Source organism: Eptesicus fuscus, chromosome 9 (genome assembly GCF_027574615.1).
Source record: "Eptesicus fuscus isolate TK198812 chromosome 9, DD_ASM_mEF_20220401, whole genome shotgun sequence".
NCBI classification, from domain to species: Eukaryota; Metazoa; Chordata; class Mammalia; order Chiroptera; family Vespertilionidae; genus Eptesicus; species Eptesicus fuscus.
The window spans coordinates 21,302,724-21,320,210 of record NC_072481.1 but is presented as its reverse complement, the minus strand read 5'-3'; the positions used below and the strand labels follow the sequence as shown (position 1 = coordinate 21,320,210).

Here is a 17,487-nt window from a genome sequence, read left to right as displayed (position 1 = left end):
AGGTTCTGAGTCCATCAGGGCTGGCAGAGGGGGTCCCGCCAGGTGCTCCTGGCAACATGGGCAGGAGGAGGGTCCTGCAAGGGCCCAGAGGCCCTCTAGGATCCAGGCTGGCCACCCCCACATCATCTCCACCTCATCATTGCCCCCATCCTGCCTCTCACCCCAGGCTCCCAAGCTTCTAGGCTACCTCTAGCCTCAAGGCCTTTGCATATGACATTTCTTCCCCTTGGCACACTCTTTGGAATAAGCTAGTAATTCTTACTAATCTCAGGGTTCAACATGGGTGGCACCTCTTCCGGAAGCTGTTTCTGACATACCTACACTGGGCTTGGTCCCCGACCTGGTCCCTATCCCATCATAACACAACATACCATTATCCACCCACATCTTCCACTGACCTGGGAGCGTAGATTCACTTACGTTGCATTTACTGTATACCAGACTCTGTCCCATGCCTTAATTCTCACAACAACCCCATGAGGGAGGAAGGTACTATTTCTATCACCGTCTTACAAATGAGGAAACGGAGGCACAGAGAAATTGAGAGACTTGCTCAAGTTCCCATCCTATCTAATAATAGACAAATATGCAAATTGACCATACCTCCGACATACCCACAAGCCACACCCACCATCCAATCAGAGCGAGTATGCAAATTAACCCAAACCAAGATGGCTACAGCCACAGAGAGCAAGGTTTCCTAGGTAACAGAGGAAGCCAAGCTTTCCGCCTGCCCTTGCCAGGCCTAAGCTCCACTCAAGCTACAAAGTTTCAATTATAGAAGGTAAACAAATTCAAACAAATGGTGGCAGAATGGAGCTTGAGAGAGCAGGCCAGGGTTGCCGCTGGCAACAGGGGAAGCACAGCTTTCCGCACACCCTGGCCGGGCCCACCCGCTTAAGGCAACAAAGTTTCAATTATAACCCCAACATAAATGGCTACCAGCCTCGGAGGGAGCCCCAGGCTTGGCTCCGCTCCAGGCTACAAAGTTTCAATTGTAGAAGGAAAATAAATTCCAGATACCAGGGCCTCCGCTTGGGTTGCCAGGGGGCGTGGCCGGCCTGCAAACCATCACAGGCCCCTTGCTCAGGCTGCCCCACACCCCAAGGGAACCCCCACCTGATCCGGGACGCCCTTCAGGGCAAACCAGCTGGCCCCCACCCCTGTACCAGGCCTCTATCCTATCTAATAAAAGAGTAATATGCAGATTGATCATCACTGCAACACAGAATATAGCTGCCCCCATGTGGTCAAAGATCCTGCCCCCATGTGGACACAAGATGGCCACCACAAGATGGCCAGCAGAAGAGGGCAGTTGGGAGGCACCCGGCCTGCAAGGGAGGGCAGTTGAGAGGGACCAAGCCTGCAAGGAAGGGCAGTTGGAAGTGATCAACCCTGCAGGAGAGGGCAGTTAGGGGTGACCAGGCCGGCAGAGGAGGGAAGTTGGGGGCAAACAGGCTGGCAGGGGAGTGGTTAGGGGGTGATCAGGCTGGCAGGCAGAAGCGGTTAGGGGCAATCAGGAAGGCAGGCAGGTAAGCAGTTGGGAGCCAGCAGTCCTGGATTGTGAGAGGGATGTCCGACTGCCCGTTTAGGCCCAATCCCAACGGGCAGTCGGACATCCCTTGAGGGGTCCCAGATTGGAGAGGGTACAGGTTGGGCTGAGGGACAACCCCCTTCCATGCACGAATTTCGTGCACCGGGCCTCTAGTAGGTAATAAGCCGTCAGGCAGGGATGCAAGCCTACGCACTGCGGCTCTCGAGTCTGTACTCAACACCACCCTGTTCTTCAGCCTCAGCAAATCATCGCCAGGGGAGTTAATGGAGAGGTATTTAGATGGGAGTGTGGATGTGGCTGTGACCCCACGTCCCAGCCCTTTGGGGCCATCCTGGAATGGTGGGAGCGTGACCTTCTGTGCACAGGCAGCTCCACTTCTGGGGAGAAAGGCAGCGGGGGGGGGGGGGGGGGGGGGGAGTTGGGTCAAGGTGAATGGCGACTCAAACACAGAGGAGCTGCACGCTCCCTCCCTCCTGATTGGGGGGTCACGATGCTCACGATGCTCTCGCACCCTCACCAAGACTGCTTCCTGGATAATAGGAGCACTTCCCAGCTGGTGGTGCCTTTGTCTGAGGTCACACAGTGTACAGCGTGTTCTCCAGCTCCATTTTCTCAGTCGGATCAGTCGGGTCAGATCAAAACTCAAGGCTCTTGTCTTCCCACCTCACTGCCAATGCCAGCACTAATGACTCCTTCAGCTCCCCCAGTCTCCTGGGCCAGCGTACCCCCCTGGCTGTGAGGACAGACACACATGAAAGAAAGCACATTGGGTTTAATGAGCAGCTACTCCATGCCGAGCTCCGTGTCCCTTCCATGGTGTTTCTGAGAAGGAGTGTGGAGCCTGAAATCAGGGCAACCAAATCCAGGACATTAAAGTGCTTCCTAGGGCATCTAGAGTGATGGGATGGATGTAATCCAGACCCAGGGCTGTGCAGGACAAAATCCAGGAAGCGCGGACAGTCTGTTCTAAGTCACAGGTGTGGCTCCTTAGCGTGACCTCTGAGAGTATTCTGGGATCAGGCGAACCCCTTCTGAGAGGGCCAACCCCTTCCCACAGGGCCGTGGTCGGCAAACTGCGGCTCGCGAGCCACATGCGGCTCTTTGGCCCCTTGAGTGTGGCTCTTCCACAAAATACCATGGCCTGGGCGAGTCTATTTTGAAGAAGTGGCGTTAGAAGAAGTTTAAGTTTAAAAAATTTGGCTCTCAAAAGAAATTTCAGTCGTTGTACTGTTGGTATTTGGCTCTGTTGACTAATGAGTTTGCGGACCACTGCCACAGGGGAAAGGAGACGGCGGGTTGTGCCCAGGGAGGTGCTGCTCTGAAGCAGGGTGTCAGGCTCGAGCCCCGCTCACGGCCGTGTGTCTCCCTCTCTCACAGTGCTCCCGAGTCACACGTGTGGAAACCCTGGGCGGCTGCCCAACGGCATCCAGCAGGGCTCCACCTTCAACCTGGGCGACAAGGTCCGCTACAGCTGCAACCCCGGCTTCTTCCTGGAGGGCCACGCCGTCCTCACCTGCCACGCGGGCTCCGAGAGCAGTGCCACGTGGGACTTCCCCCTGCCCTCCTGCAGAGGTAGGTTCCAGCCTGGGTCCTGAGGGAGAGCATGCTGGAGCTTTCAGTGGGACCCAGTCTCCAGTGGGGAAGCTCTACCATCCACTCCAGTAAGGGCTGGGGTCCTCACTCTGGGAGCCCATGCCTGGGGGACCCCAGGTATTCTAGGGTCTTCTCCCCCTCACCTGACCTCCTAGCCCTCAGGTGTGCACTCTCTCACTCTCTTTCCCCTATATCAACAGTCTGCCCTCACCCCCTGCCCTCCTGTCTCAGAAGAAATGTGGTTTCTCTCCCCGTCACAGACCACCTCCTCATGTGCGTGGATCTCTCTCCCAGCTGCTTTCCTTCTGACCTCACCCTGGCAATTAGTTTTTCTCTTTCCTATAAATCCAACCCCTCCTCGTATTTAATGGTGTCCTCCTCTCCATCTACAAATATGCTCAAAATGTCTTTACTCCAACAGTCATCCCCCCAAAAAATCCCACCTCCCTTCAATGCTACATCCTCCTCAGCCCCCAGCTAGGGTGACAAGATTGCCCTGGTTTCCCTAGGACTTTGTCAATTTTAGCTCTTATTTATATCTTATCTGATGATAAAAATAACATGTGATCACTCTAGCTGGTTGCTCAGTGGTTAGAGAGTCGGCCAGCAGACTGAAGGGTTGATTCCAGTCAGAGGCACGTACCTCAGTTGCAGGCTCGAACCCTGGTGCCCGTCAGGACACGTGTGGGAGGCAGCCAATCGATGCATCTCTCTCACGTGGATGTTTCTCTCTGTCTCTCCCCCTTCCTTCCACTCTCTAAAAATCAATGGAAAAAATATCTTCAGGTGAGGATTAACAGCAGCAAAAAAATAATAACACATGATCAGTTTTAAATAATCTTAGAAAATAACAGAAAAGAATAAAGGAGAAATAAAATGTTTTAACCACGATTTTCATGTCTTTCCTTTCCATTTTCTCTCAGTACATATATTATGAATAGGTACATAATTAAGATTATTATGCAGGTACATGGTTTTTTACCCACCTTTTAAAATCTGGTAGCGCACCGCTGGGCCACCAAGCTTCCCTGTACTACCAGACACGCCAGCATCGTGAACACTCTGCAGCCTGGCTCTCTCCCCACCTCCCATTCACTGCTCTGCAGGCCGACCTCTGCCCCGGCATTCTGCATCTTGTTGCCAAATCAGATGGGAATTGTGCTGGCCCTTATATTCTTTGACCTCTCCACAGCCTTTGTACTATTGACTACTCTTTTCTCCTTGCAATTCTCATCTTTAAATTCTGTGGATCCCAGAGACCCAGATACAGGTCTGGGCAGATCATTTGAAGGAGTTGAGAAATAATTGAAACAAGGAGCTCTCCTTGGGTTCAGATTTTACCTCTCTCTTAGAGGAAGATGTTCTGTAATTACTCCCACCGTGTGCACACACCCTTCCCACAGTCTATACCGGGATGGAAAATACATGGCACATACATCTCTTTCTGCTCTTCCCGCTCTGATTGCCGGCAAGACTAATTGAGTAGAGCACCCTTTCTGCTTGAGTCCAGACACTGCTGTGCGTTCCTTTCCAACAGGCAAGCCACAACCAATCAACATGGGTTGACCTGATGGGTCCACTTGACTCCACGCTTGTTTGGCCCTCCTCAACCAACACTATTGGCCTCGGCCACCTTGGCCTTCTTGGTGGAGCCTGAGGCAACTGGAATCTCTTGTCCTGCCTTCCTAAGTCCCTTCCTCTCAGGCCCTGTTTCTCACGTGGGCCATGCCTCTTTAGTCACATGATCTGCATCAGGAATGACCGGATCAATTACGGAATTTGTATGGCCAAACCGATCAGGCCCCTACATACAGGTGTATGGCCCTGAGTGTCTAACCCCGGCCTGCAGCTGCTGTATCCACCCTTCTTAGAGCATCCATGCCCACCCCCCTGTTCAGAGGATGTCAGGTTAACAGACTGACTTTCCTTCCACGGAGGGGTGACAGAGCTTTGACGTGATAATAGAAATCACTATAGTAAACAAATACGCTGTGAAACAGAAACCAACAGTCTCTCCCATTTTACAGCTCCATAAACGTCAGACATTGTTGATCAATATGGAAACTGAAAACAAATGTAGCGCAAGTATCAGCGGCAGAGGGGCTATCCGCCTGCCCTGGGAAGTGGAATTCACACCAACATCCCATCCCAATGTGGTGCAAACCACCGTCCCTCTCAGAATCTTCCAGAAGCGGTGTCAGCTTTAGCTTCTTCTCAACCTTGAACTCACTGCCGTGCCTCACTCCCTGGGTTCTGCTTTGCCAACTTAGGTCAGGATCTTGGCCCACTTTTGTGACACCGCCTCCCAAATAAAACAGAAATAAAAATAAACAGAACCACTAACAAAGGTGTTTCATGAAGCACAGCCTTTATTGAAGGTTTGTGGCAATGCAGTCAGTTTGCCTCACAGCCAGGCAAATGGCTTAGAATGAAAGTCTGGGCAGCCCGGACTCTCCCCATCTTTTGGTCCCTTCTCCCTGGAAGCTTCTCCCTGGCTCTGTCTCCTCAGGCTCCCGCTTCCCCTGTGGGGTGCTTACACCTCCTCCTCCTTCTCCAGCCTCCTCCACGCTGCAGCCTTCTGGGCCTTGACCCCATTTCGGGGCCACTGTTGGCTGCTCAGGCCCAGGAGCCCGGTTGCACCTTGGCTTTGCCATCTCCCTCCAGGCTGGTGTCTCCCTTCCCCACCGTGCTAGGCTAGGGTGGTCTTTTCCTGCATGAGGAGGCTTCCACCTGAAAGAGACTCTGGGGATGGCTTTTAAAGTAGCTTTTTTGTTAACTCACTAGTGAAAGACGAGTGATGAGGGCCCTAATCCGGTCATTCCTGATGCAGATCATGTGACTAAAGAGGCATGGCCCACATGAGAAACAGGGCCTGAGAGGAAGGGACTTAGGAAGGCAGGACAAGAGATTCCAGTTGCCTCAGGCTCCACCAAGAAGGCCAAGGTGGCTGAGGCCAATAGTGTTGGTTGAGGAGTCAAGTGCACCCATCAAGTCAACCCATGTTGATTGGTTGTGGCTTGCCTGTTGGAAAGGAACGCACAGCAGTGTCTGGACTCAAGCAGAAAGGGTGCCCTAATCATCAATTAGTCTGGTCTGCCTCTAGGAGGTCTTCTTCGCAGATGGACTCAGGACCCACAGTCTGCAGCTGCAGGCCTGGGGAGCCAGGACTAGCCTTTCAGTGGGAGGCGTGGGCTGGGGTGACACTGCTCTCCTAGCTCACATCACAGCAGTAATTTGTGGGCATGGGGCACCTTTTCATGACACGGCTTTCCCCCAAGCCTCTCCTGATTCTCTTTTGGCCTCAGACGATGGCAATTCTTCTTAAATATGTAGCTTCTTCCCTACAAATGTCTTGCCTCTCTTGGAATTGCTCAGCCACTGCATGGCTTCTAATTGTTGTTTGGGGTGGCTCTTTGATTTCTACCTCCAACCCCTGCCCTGTGTCCTGAGCTTCAGGCCCACATGGGGACCAAACGCTACTGAACCCTTCCCAGAGTGAGCCTCGAATGGGGCATATCTAAAACCCAACGTTCTCTGTTTCCCCAAACCTGCCTTCCCCAGTTCAGGGAAGAGTGTCATCATCTAAGGTGGTCCCGCCAGACACTCTAGAGGTACCTTACACTCTTCCCCTTGGCTCCCTGCATCATCAGTCACCATGTCTTGGTGAATCTCCCTCTGCACCGGCCTCTCCTTCCGGCCTCCGCCACTATTCAGAGGGCCCTGGCTTGGACGGCCCAGGCCTTCTCATCTCTCACCTTCTCACTGCAAAGGGTCCATAACAGGGCAGCTGTCCCCCAGCCCCTACCACACACACCCCAACCTATTCTCCATGGCAGAGCGACCTTTCTAAGACACAGATCTGACAAGACCACTCGTTGCTTAGAATCCTGACAGTGGGTCTTCATCACTGACAGGGTCAAGTTCACATTCCTCAGCATGGAGCAGGAGGCCCTTCCCGCCGATCTTCCTGCGTCCTCTCTGAGCATCTTCAGCCATAGCAGAGATTGCTCCCTCTGGAACTCACCAGGAAAGCCAGCCCAGGATGCAAATCTTGCTTTCAGAGGGGCTTCGAGCCCAAAGACCCCTTGGTGCCTGAGGGGCTGAGGTGTGGCTCTCCCAGCGCCTCCGCCCACCCCGTGCTTCAGGCCCATTCCTCTGTTCTAATTCGCCACAAGTTTCAAGAATAGCCTGAGAAGCACCCTCAATCATGTCAGCGATTTCCCGAAAGTGGTTTTGTAAACTGCCCTTCCTTAGGAGGCCAAGCTAAACAAGAGCTGAGGGTGCTCACCATGGGCTGCGCTGTGCCAGGAGCTGTGGTCACGCCAGAGTTAGCAGGTTCACACTCAGGCAGGATTAAAGCTTTGTGGTCTTCCTTCCTCTCATGTGGAACTCTCAAGGGCTGGCATCTGTGAGTGGATAAACCTCATCCACTGGGCAGTCGTCCCTAAATATTTGCTGAATGAACGGATGGCTGGATGGGTCTACTTCACCATCAGGATTATGCAGGATCATCCAAAGGCAAATGACTAGCCTGGGTTAGCCCACCTGCCCAGCAGCTCCGAGTAACACATCCAAGGCTTCAAGGAACAGGAGGGAGGACTGTGTACCTCTGCTTGATACAGGAAGTGCCATGTGCCTGGCTGAATGGTGGTCTTGGCCTGGGGACACAGCTCAAACTAAGAGGTAATAAAGACCAGCTGTGCTCGGCGGGGGTGGGGGGGGGGGGGGTGGCAGAGCAGGTGTGAGGCTGACCTTCAAGGAGGCCCGTCCCCAGGTCCAAGGAGCCCTGGTTCAGCAGGCAGAGGGAAGGAGACAGCTGGGACCACCCTCTGTTTGTGTCACTGCACCTTTTCAAAGGCAGAGGTCCCTGGGAGGCACTGAGCTCCGTGGAACCCCTTTGATCCACAAGAAGGAATACCATGTGGATTTCAGCAACCAGCCTCTTGACTTGTGAGGGGTACTGGCCCTGGATCAAAGAAGACCGCATGGGGAAGGAACAGGGTTCAGATGTGCTGGGGCTGAGAGGCAGGTGGTGGAAAGAAAGCCGGAGCAAGAAACGCTTGGCCTCTGAGGTTCAAGCCAAACACTGCAGGCTGCCACCAGACCTGGGGAAACAGGCATTTGGTCTGCAGAAGCTTGGGCTGCAAGTGCTGAGCTGCATTCCGAATGCCATGGCCCCAGGGAGGGAACCTGCGGAATGTGAAACAGAAGCAGTGTGTCTGGCCTGGAAGAGCAGGCAGTCAGACAGGCCAAGTTCAACCCTGGCTATGCCGGCTCCGAGCTGGGGTTGCCGGTGTGTTGCTGAAACCTCTCTGCATTTTAAAGTGGGGACATGAGTCCTGGTCTTATAAGGGTGATTGCATACTCATTCATTCACTCGGGATTCAGTGACATTTTATTGAGTGCCTACTATGTACAGGAAATAAGAGGGTTGAGTAATATCTGCGGTTTCAGGCATCCACTGGGGGTCTTGAAACGTTATTCCCCACGGAAAACGGGGACACTATATCTATGGAAGAAGCCTGATGGTGGCAGAAATAATGATGCTCTTTCCCAGCCAGCATGGCTCAGTGGTTGAGCATCGACCTATGAACCAAGAGGTCACGGTTGAATTGCCAGTGAGAGCACATGCCCAGGTTGTGGCCTTGATCCCCAATGTGGGATGTGTAGGAGGCAGCTGATTGATGATTCTCTCTTATCATTTATGTTTCTATCTCCCTTTCTTTTCTTCTCTAAAATCAATAAGAATATTTTTTAAAAGAAATAATGATGCTCTCAAGCAGTTTCTTAATTTTAAGAAGGGGAGTCCTTGATAGAACCATGAATAAAGGGTCAGAATCCAGAGCCCCCAAAAGAGGGGACTGATGAGGTTGAGCAGGTCATTGGGGCCCCAGGAGGGACACCGAGCTACACAGTACAAGGAAAGGGGGAGCACGGTGGCTTTGGGGCCTCTTTTCCTGGCTCAGTCTGTCTTGCACTTGAGTTGTCAGGTGGTGGCTTCTTACAGATCCCCAGGGCCTAATGGGATTTTATTTCCTCAGGGGCTGAGTAGCCTTGAGGAGGGAGGATGTGGACGGAAGCCCAGTGCTGAGGACCCGAAGCTTGCAGGGATCCAGGAGTGTGTGCTGGAGTGGGATATGGGGGGGAAGAGGATGCAGGTTCCTCCATCTCTACCTGAAATTTGTGAGTCATTAGAGAGTCCACAGATGTCAAAGGGGGCGGAGAGATAGTTGTCTAAAATTATGGTTAATTGAAGAAATTTTAGTGAAATAAAGTCGATCGTAAATAAAGTCATAAACTTGGAAAGGAAACTATCAGCTTAACACACCTGCACCCTAGAATACACATGACTTAATGGCAGTGCAGAATGCCCATTGCCAGAGAAGGAGGAAGTGTAAATTAATACTTTAGGACTGTGGTGTCAGCTGAAGGTTATATTTTATGACTCCGAAGTTGTAACCATGAAATATGAGGCCTTATTTAAAGTGTGAGAACATCTCCAAACAACTTTTACAACATCTTCAATCAACACAGGACAGAGCGGGAACAGGGGTGTCAGAGGAGCGCCGCAGCAGGGATGACTCACGTGGCAAAGGTGCCATCTTCAGGGTACTCCCGTGGCTCTGCCAGCGGGTCTCATTTCCTGAGTCCTCGGCTCCAGCATGGTCTAGGAGTCATTATTGGAACCAGGTTGTTTGAAGATCTGAGGATGGCTAACCACGCAGGGAGGTACGGTGTAGTAGAGGAGACCACAGTTCTGGGGCCACAGAAATACCTGGATGCAGCTGGAGCTGGAGGGAGGACGCATGGCAGGGATGACTTAGGGCCCAGCTAGCTTAGAGTAGAGCAGTGAGGACGGGTGACTGAGCCAAGAGCCACTCAGGACAGACAGGACTTGGTCGCTGGTTGGTTGTGGGGTGTAGGAGGAGGTGGGAAGGCCCCCAGCTCTGGCCTGAAGACACTGGGTGACTGATGCTGCCATCCTTCAAGACAGGAAGCCAGAGGAAGGCTGGGTTAATGAGAGGAGGGGACGAAGACGGTCTTGGTCGGGTTGAGGTTGAGAACTATGTGGGATATCCTGTGGGGTTTCTAAACAGGAACTAGGCAGGAGACTGCAGGGCCATTATCTTTCCCCAAGACCTGCTTCCCCTCCGCCTTCCCTGCTGTTGCCTTGTCCACCTAGATGTGCAGTGTAGGCCAGGGCCCGGTTGGTGACTTCATGACGGGGCTGGGGCGTGCTCAGTCTTCAGCGGCTCAGTGTCCCTGCTCTCCCGACACCACTCCCTGGCCTTCTTCCCTCGACGGTCCCAGCCCCTGGCTGCTCTTTCTCAGCCTCCTCTCAGGTGCCCTGGCTTCTGCCTGTGGCCCATCAAATGTCACTTCTGTCCCGGTTGTTCTCCACTCCCGTGTGGCCAGTTCCCTCTCCATCCTGCTGACTCCCTGCCTTGCAGGCTCCAGGCTCCAGGCCCTCTCAACTTTGCTCCAGGCCCACAGCACGGCCGTCTCTCAGGAACTCCCACGCTGCATGGGAAGGGCAGACAACTCTGACTAGGAAGTCCCTAACACACTGCCCTGCTCTACCTGTTTCCTCTGCTCACGACACCCTCTCCCTTGAGGCCTGCCAGGCAGTCAGATCTCAGTTGAAGTGTGTCCTGCCAAGTTGTATACACTCCCCTGCTCTGGCTTCTCACTTCTCTCAATGAAAAGCCCAAGTCCGTACAGAGGTTCTCTGTTAGGCCTCATTCCCAGCATTCCCCTCCTTGCATCCACTACTCCAGCCCCATGGGTCCCGTGATGCTCTCCAACGGTGCCTCTCTACACCGTGGCCTTGGCACTTGCTGTTCCATCTGGAATCCTCTTCCCCCAGATAGCCACGTGGCATCCTCTCGCTCTCCTTCAGGTCTTTGTTCACATGTCAACTTCTTCGTGAGGCCCTTTCTGAAATGTCCAGACCCCCACTCCCCATCCTCCTGCATTGATCACTACGTCACTCACCCATAGGGTTTCATTCTTTATCTTGGGTATTGCCCGTTTCCCTCTGACTGAAATGTAAGTTCCAAGAGGGAGGGTGTTTGTGTATGTTTTATTTTCAGATAAATCCCCAGTACCTAGAATAGTGCCTGGTGCATAGTAGGCACTCAGTAAGCATCTGTTGAATGAATGTCTCAACACAAACGTTGCTTCCTTGGGGAGCCTTCCCTGAGTCTCATGTGCATGTCTGTGCTTTGACACCTCGGCTACAACAATTCTGGAGTCACTGTGTGTTTGCTGGGTACCCCCACTCTGAGAAACTCTCGGAGGCAGAGATGAGATCGAATTTTTCACGATGTAGTACTGTCCTTAGCCCAGTGTTTGGCACACAGTAGGTGCTCTGTTAATGGATGTGGGAGGGAAACATTCATGAGCACCTACTGAGTGAGGCCCCTTCATATCTGTGCTCATACATACCCAAGAGTTGGAATTGGAAATGGGCTTATTCTCTTCAAATAGACCTTGACCCTGTACAATGGCATAATTAAGAACAATTCAGGAGCCCTGAATACTAGTAAACACACTTGGACCTCCATCTCACACGACTCCTATGTATCTAGCTGTCATCTCATTCTCTCCACCAGGACATCCCACAGACACACCCGGCCCTGGTCTCCAAACCTGCCCTCCTGGTGGCCTTCCACACCGTGACATGCTCCCCTCCTGGGATCCCTGCCACAGCGAATGGCACCTTTCGTCCATCCATCCATGCTCAGGACAGAAACCTGCAGTTCATACCTGTAGATTTTACATCCTAAATATCTCTCAGAGAAGTCCTTTCCCACCTCCCCATGGCCTGAGCTCAGATCTCATCTGGACTTATCTGGACTTAAGCAACTATGGTTTCCCCACAGCATCCTGCCCCTTCCCTGACTCAGACCTCCTCTGCCACAGACACAGCGATCTTTCTAAAATGCACATTCAATCCTATTTCTTCACTACCCTTGATCCTTAAGGTGAAGTGGGGTGAAAAGGAGAACTTAGCATTTGCTGGGCGTCTACCACATGCCAGTCACTGGTGAATGCGAGGCACTGTCACATTCATTGTCCCATTGAGTTATCATAACAAACCATTGTGTAGAGAAGTGAAAGGACTCTTAGGGAAGTAAATTGCCCAGGGTCACATGGCCTGGAAATTGTGGAGCCTGAATTTAGATCTTGATCTCTTGACCTTAAAATCCATTTTCTTTCTAATGTACTCCTCTGCACCCATTGTTCTCTGTCATGCTGCTCCTTCTACATGTCCAGTACCATGGCCCATTATTCCTCTCTACGATAAACCTTCTAGAGCTACTTATCTTAGACATGCCTTGTGCTTCCATGTTTCTGTGCTTACGATATTTGGTTCCCTCTTCTCTTAAATACCTTGCCCTTAGTTCTCTATCTAGTGAACTCCTATTCATCCTTCAAAACCCAACTCTAATAGCACCTCCTCTGTTAAGCTTTCCAAAATTGACTTACCCAAACAAAGTAATTGTTGCTTTACCTATGTCCTCAAAGTGGGAATTGTAATCTTGGGAGACAGAAGAGTATATTGGTTAAGAGCATAGGCCCTAGAATCAGACCAGAGGGCTTAGGAGTCCAGTTCCTTTAATCACTATGAGCTATGTCACCTTTAGCAAATACCTTGTTTTTTTTTTTGTGCCTTGGTTTTCTTACCTATAAAATGGGAATGGTATTCTATAGGGTCATAGTAAGGGTCACTATGAAATACACAGAGTAGTTATAATAGTACCTGTTGTGGTATGTGCTCAATAAACATTAGCATTTATAATTATCACTCTGCTGCCTCTGATACCTGGTGGAACTCTGATTCTACATTTTTCCTTTCTTTCTGATTTAGTCCATATCTTTAATAGCACATGCTAAGTGTATTAGGATCACTTTCATATAGGCTCCAGGAGGGCAGGTGGCCCAGCGAGGAAGCAGCAGGGGAAGGATTCAAACTGAGGTCTACAATAATTCCAAAGCCAATGCTCTCAGCTATCATATGTAAGAACATGTTCCTCAGATCATGTTTTCTGAATATCAAGTCTCAGCTGGGAGCAGTGAGACGACACTAGGCTATGCTGCAGGGATGCGTAATACATGGTCCCCACCCGTGGGGACTCCTGGCGGAGCTCAGATTCAGAGTGGAAGACAGATAAGTGAACAGGCCATTCAAACAGTGTGAGCCCTAGCCGGTTAGGCTCAGTGGGTAGAGCGTCAGCCTGTAAATCAAAGGGTCCCAGGTTCGATTCTGGTCAAGGGCACGTACCTTGGTTGCAGGCTCCTCCCTGGCCAGGGCCCCCCTGGTCAGGAGGCAACCAATCAATGTGTTTCTCTCACATCGATGTTTCTGTCTTTCCCTCTCTCTTCCACTCTCTCTCAAACTCAATGGGAAAATATCCTCGGATGAGGATTGAAGACAAACAGCGTTAAGTACCACGTCTGAAGTCAGACACATTGCCGAGGGAGCCCAGAGGAGAGAGCAGTTTCTAAAAGCTTGGGGAAACAGGGCTTTCTAAGAGGTGACCTTGGAGTTGGGTCTTAATGCATGAGAATAGTGGCTCTGGACAAAGGACAACCTTGGCAGAGGAAACGGTGTGAGCGAAGGGGAGGAGGTCTGAATGTGCGCAGAGCTGACACAGAGCTGGCCTGGGGGCAAAGAGCAGGAGGAGAGATTGCAGATGTCCAGCCAGCCAGGCTGTGATGGGCCTGGGATGCCCTTTGACTTCCACTCCCGCGGAGAAGGGTTGAGTTTTTGTTTTGTTCCATTACATCTGAGGTTTACTAAGGCCTGGAGGGGGGCGGGGGGAGAACCATCCTATTCACCACAGTTGTGAATGCAGAAATAAACGTGACAGCTGATTTTGACATCATCCTGGAGCAGTGTGGTGTAGTAGTTAAGAATGTGCTCTGAAGGGCAGAGTTCAAATCCCAGCTCGGCTGTATGACCACAGACAGGTTGCTTAACCTCTCTGTGCCTGAGTTTTTCATCTGCTCAGTAAGAACACTGATAGATTCTCAGAACAGCGCCTGGCATGTGGTAAGGGCTATGGAAGGGTCGGTATCATTATCATTAGGCCAATTCAGCCTGGGATCTCGGCCCGTCCTGTCTATGCATCAAGTTTCAAGACTGTCTGCTTCTCACCGTGAAGTGCACAGTGAGTACCAGGCCTGCAAACAGGACCAACTCATGTGAGCCTCTTGCCTCTTGCCCACAGCGGATGATGCCTGTGGCGGGACCCTGCGGGGCCAGAGCGGCATCATCTCCAGCCCCCACTTCCCCGCGGAGTACCACAACAATGCCGATTGCACATGGACCATCCTGGCCGAGCTGGGAGACACCATCGCTCTGGTCTTCATTGACTTCCAGCTTGAGGACGGTTATGACTTCCTGGAAGTCACGGGGACCGAAGGCTCCTCCCTCTGGTAAGCACCATGCCCACCCCTGCCCTGCCCTGCCCGTCACTGGGGGCTGGGCCTTACTGGGCTGCAGTCTCCTCAGCGCCTGGACCTGCAGCCCAAGGCCCCTTTGCCACTTCCCCACCCACCGTGGGCAAGTTTTCCTCTCATTACAATGAGACATCACTGCATATTTTTAGAGCCCATGTAAATTTACAGTAATTTTGGTACCTGATTTGAAGCATGTCCTTGCTGAAGAATTTCATGATGGGTTTTGATCAAGTAACTTGCATTAAGACCAGAAATGTTCTGCTCTCAGGATGTGGACAGGGTCTCAGGGAAATGATTTGAAATATTGTTCCAATTTCTGGGAGACATATTTATAGTGTCCAACGAAGGGAATAGAACCTTAAGTGGCAATTGCTCTTCCCTCTCCCTGGGCCCTGAGAGAGGAAAGGCGTTAGGTCTGGGTTTCTGAAGGGAAGGGCCAATCCGCTCCCCGTGGCTCTGGTTTTACTAAAAAGCACCCCTTTCCTGTGTTGTGCCCATCAGCCTTGGAGACCCTTGATGCTGGCAGGCCTGGAAGAGAGTGGTGTTGAAGACTTACTGGCCTTAGTTGCTTGTAGTCTTGTAGATTTGGACCCACGGGACATGGCCAGTCTGAGGTTGGCTTCAGGGAGTGTCCAGCTTCCTGTTTGGGCGACAGGCCTTGGGGTGATGGTGGGGCGTTTTGAATGCTCTCTCGTGTTATCCTTGTGGCTGTGTTATGAGAGCACTGGGGGCCTATGTCAGCACATCAGGAACCAATAGAAGGATGTGTCCAGATGTGCTCCAGACAAGATGGGCACCTTTGCAGACAAGATGGGTCTCAGACAATATGGGCATCTTTGCAGCCTTCCCCTTTGCAGAGTCGGGGGGAGGCAGAGCGCGGTGCCCTCGGATGAGGGCAGGGGATGTGTCACGAGGAAGCTGAGTGAAGCAGGAAGTGGGTATCTGGCAAGCGTGGTGATCAGTGGGGCTGAGGAGGAAGAAGGAGAGGACAGAAGGAAGGAAAAGGAAGAATACAGGAGGCAGGGGCACATGCATTGAGTCAGGTTTGGTGCTGTTGAGTCAGACTAGTTGAGTCAGACCTGGTCCTTTGAGGGTGAGAAAATCCAGCAAGCCCACGGTAGGAGCCAGGTGTGACTATTTGAAAGGGATAAAGTGGAAATGACTTCTCCCAAATACGGACTCTGAAATGTATGGAACAGTGTAGCCCTGAGAACTTTCCTAGTGCAAAGGAAGGCAAACCGACCAGGGAGCCAGAGACCTTGGTGTTGTAAGCTTGTTCATGAACTTGGCCAGGTCATTTACTACCCGGGATGGGGTGTTGAGAGAAGCACTTGTGAGCTGAAGAGTGAAATTGCTGTGTGGATGTTGAAGTTCTAGTCTGAGGGCAGCAGCTGGACATGGGGAGCCAGGAGTTGGGGGTGAAAGCCCAGATGACCCTTCACTGAGCTGCAACCCCAGGAACCTGCCCAGTCTGAAGATTCTCTGTCCTGCTGCCTCTTTTTGCCAAATACCTGTGTGTTTTTTATGATAAATGTAATACATAGAAAATACGAATAACATAAAAAGTTATAGAGAAATGAATAACATATTAAAATTTTGATGTATTCTCTTTTGGCTTTGCCTAGATCAATAGATCAAGCTAGCTGGCTACTTAAATATATTTTAATATTCCACAATTAGGATCTTAATATGTCTGTAATTATGTATTTTTAATTTAACATTAGATCAGGACAATCTTTCAATATCATTGCAGATGCTTCCAAAATATAATAGGTGTGATAGTAGTATCATATATTGAGCATTTATTATCAACATATGGCAGGCTGGTTCTAAGCTCTTATGGCTATAATTTCATTTCATCTTTATAAAAAATCTATAAAGTGGATAGCATAATTGTCCTCCTCTTACAGATGAGGAAAATGAGGCCCAGAGAGGTTGTGTGACAAGCCTGAAGTCACACAGCGAGTAAGGTGAAGAGTTGGGATTCAAGCCCAGGTTAGGTGGCCTGGAAAGCCCATTAGAGCCATGACAGCACAGGGATTGCCGTGGCTCTGGGGCATTTCCTCGTCAGACTGTGTGTACCTCACGCATCAGCTCTCTTGTTTGGTGGTTCCCAAGTTTTCTCTTCTGTAAACAGATGCCAAGATGAATATCCCTGCCTATTCCCTCTCCTCCAGTCTGAAGGCCTCCTCGACTCGTTTGTTTTTCCGTGGGCCAAACGCTCTCCCACAGCTTCAGCTCCCCAGGTGTGAGTCTACACGTTGTCCAAACTTCTGGAGTGAAACAAATCTGAAAGAGTATTCCTTTTCCTATTAAGTTACTCAGTGGGGAAGGAATTAAGCAGAGGAAATCGTTAGGGGAGTCATTCAGAACTCTTTGCTATAAGATTAAATTATAATTATTTACAGGGCTGGTATCGCCGCTGCCAGACAGGATGCATTTCTTGTTCTAATTTATCCTTGCATAGCAATTATGGATAAACAAACTTGGAGGCGCAAGATGTATGTGCAAAGAGTCCGGGCTCTCCCCTGCCCATTCTTTGATGGATCCCTGGATTCTTGTCAAAGTGCAGCGCGGCTGGTTTACGAGTGCTCTTCTCTTATCAGCTCACATTAAGATGTTAGGATGGTCTCTTGAGTTCTGCACCAAGGTCTAGAAAGACAGCAGATCCTGTTAGAAAAGATGGATTTGAACAACTCACCTGGTGAGAAGACAGAGACACCTCTGAGAGAAAAGTCTGCTCCCTCCCTCCGTGGGTATTAGGTCCCACTGGTTAGGAAGGGTGGGAGGGGTGGCATGGAATGTCCTGACTCAATTTCCACAGGCCTCTCCTCCCCCAGGTGGGACAACGGGAGAGTTTTGATTAGGGT

General features: G+C 51.1%; 1 protein-coding gene across 1 annotated transcript in view; it reads left to right on the top strand.

Annotated features, from left to right (window-relative positions):
- CSMD2 (CUB and Sushi multiple domains 2) overlaps positions 1 to 17,487 on the top strand; it is a 545,662-nt gene that overhangs the window by 192,610 nt on the left and 335,565 nt on the right. The window contains exons 4-5 of the mRNA XM_008156972.3: positions 2,933 to 3,127; positions 14,386 to 14,593. Coding sequence (XP_008155194.2) covers positions 2,933 to 3,127; positions 14,386 to 14,593 — 403 coding nt within the window. The remainder of the gene's footprint in view (positions 1 to 2,932; positions 3,128 to 14,385; positions 14,594 to 17,487) is intronic.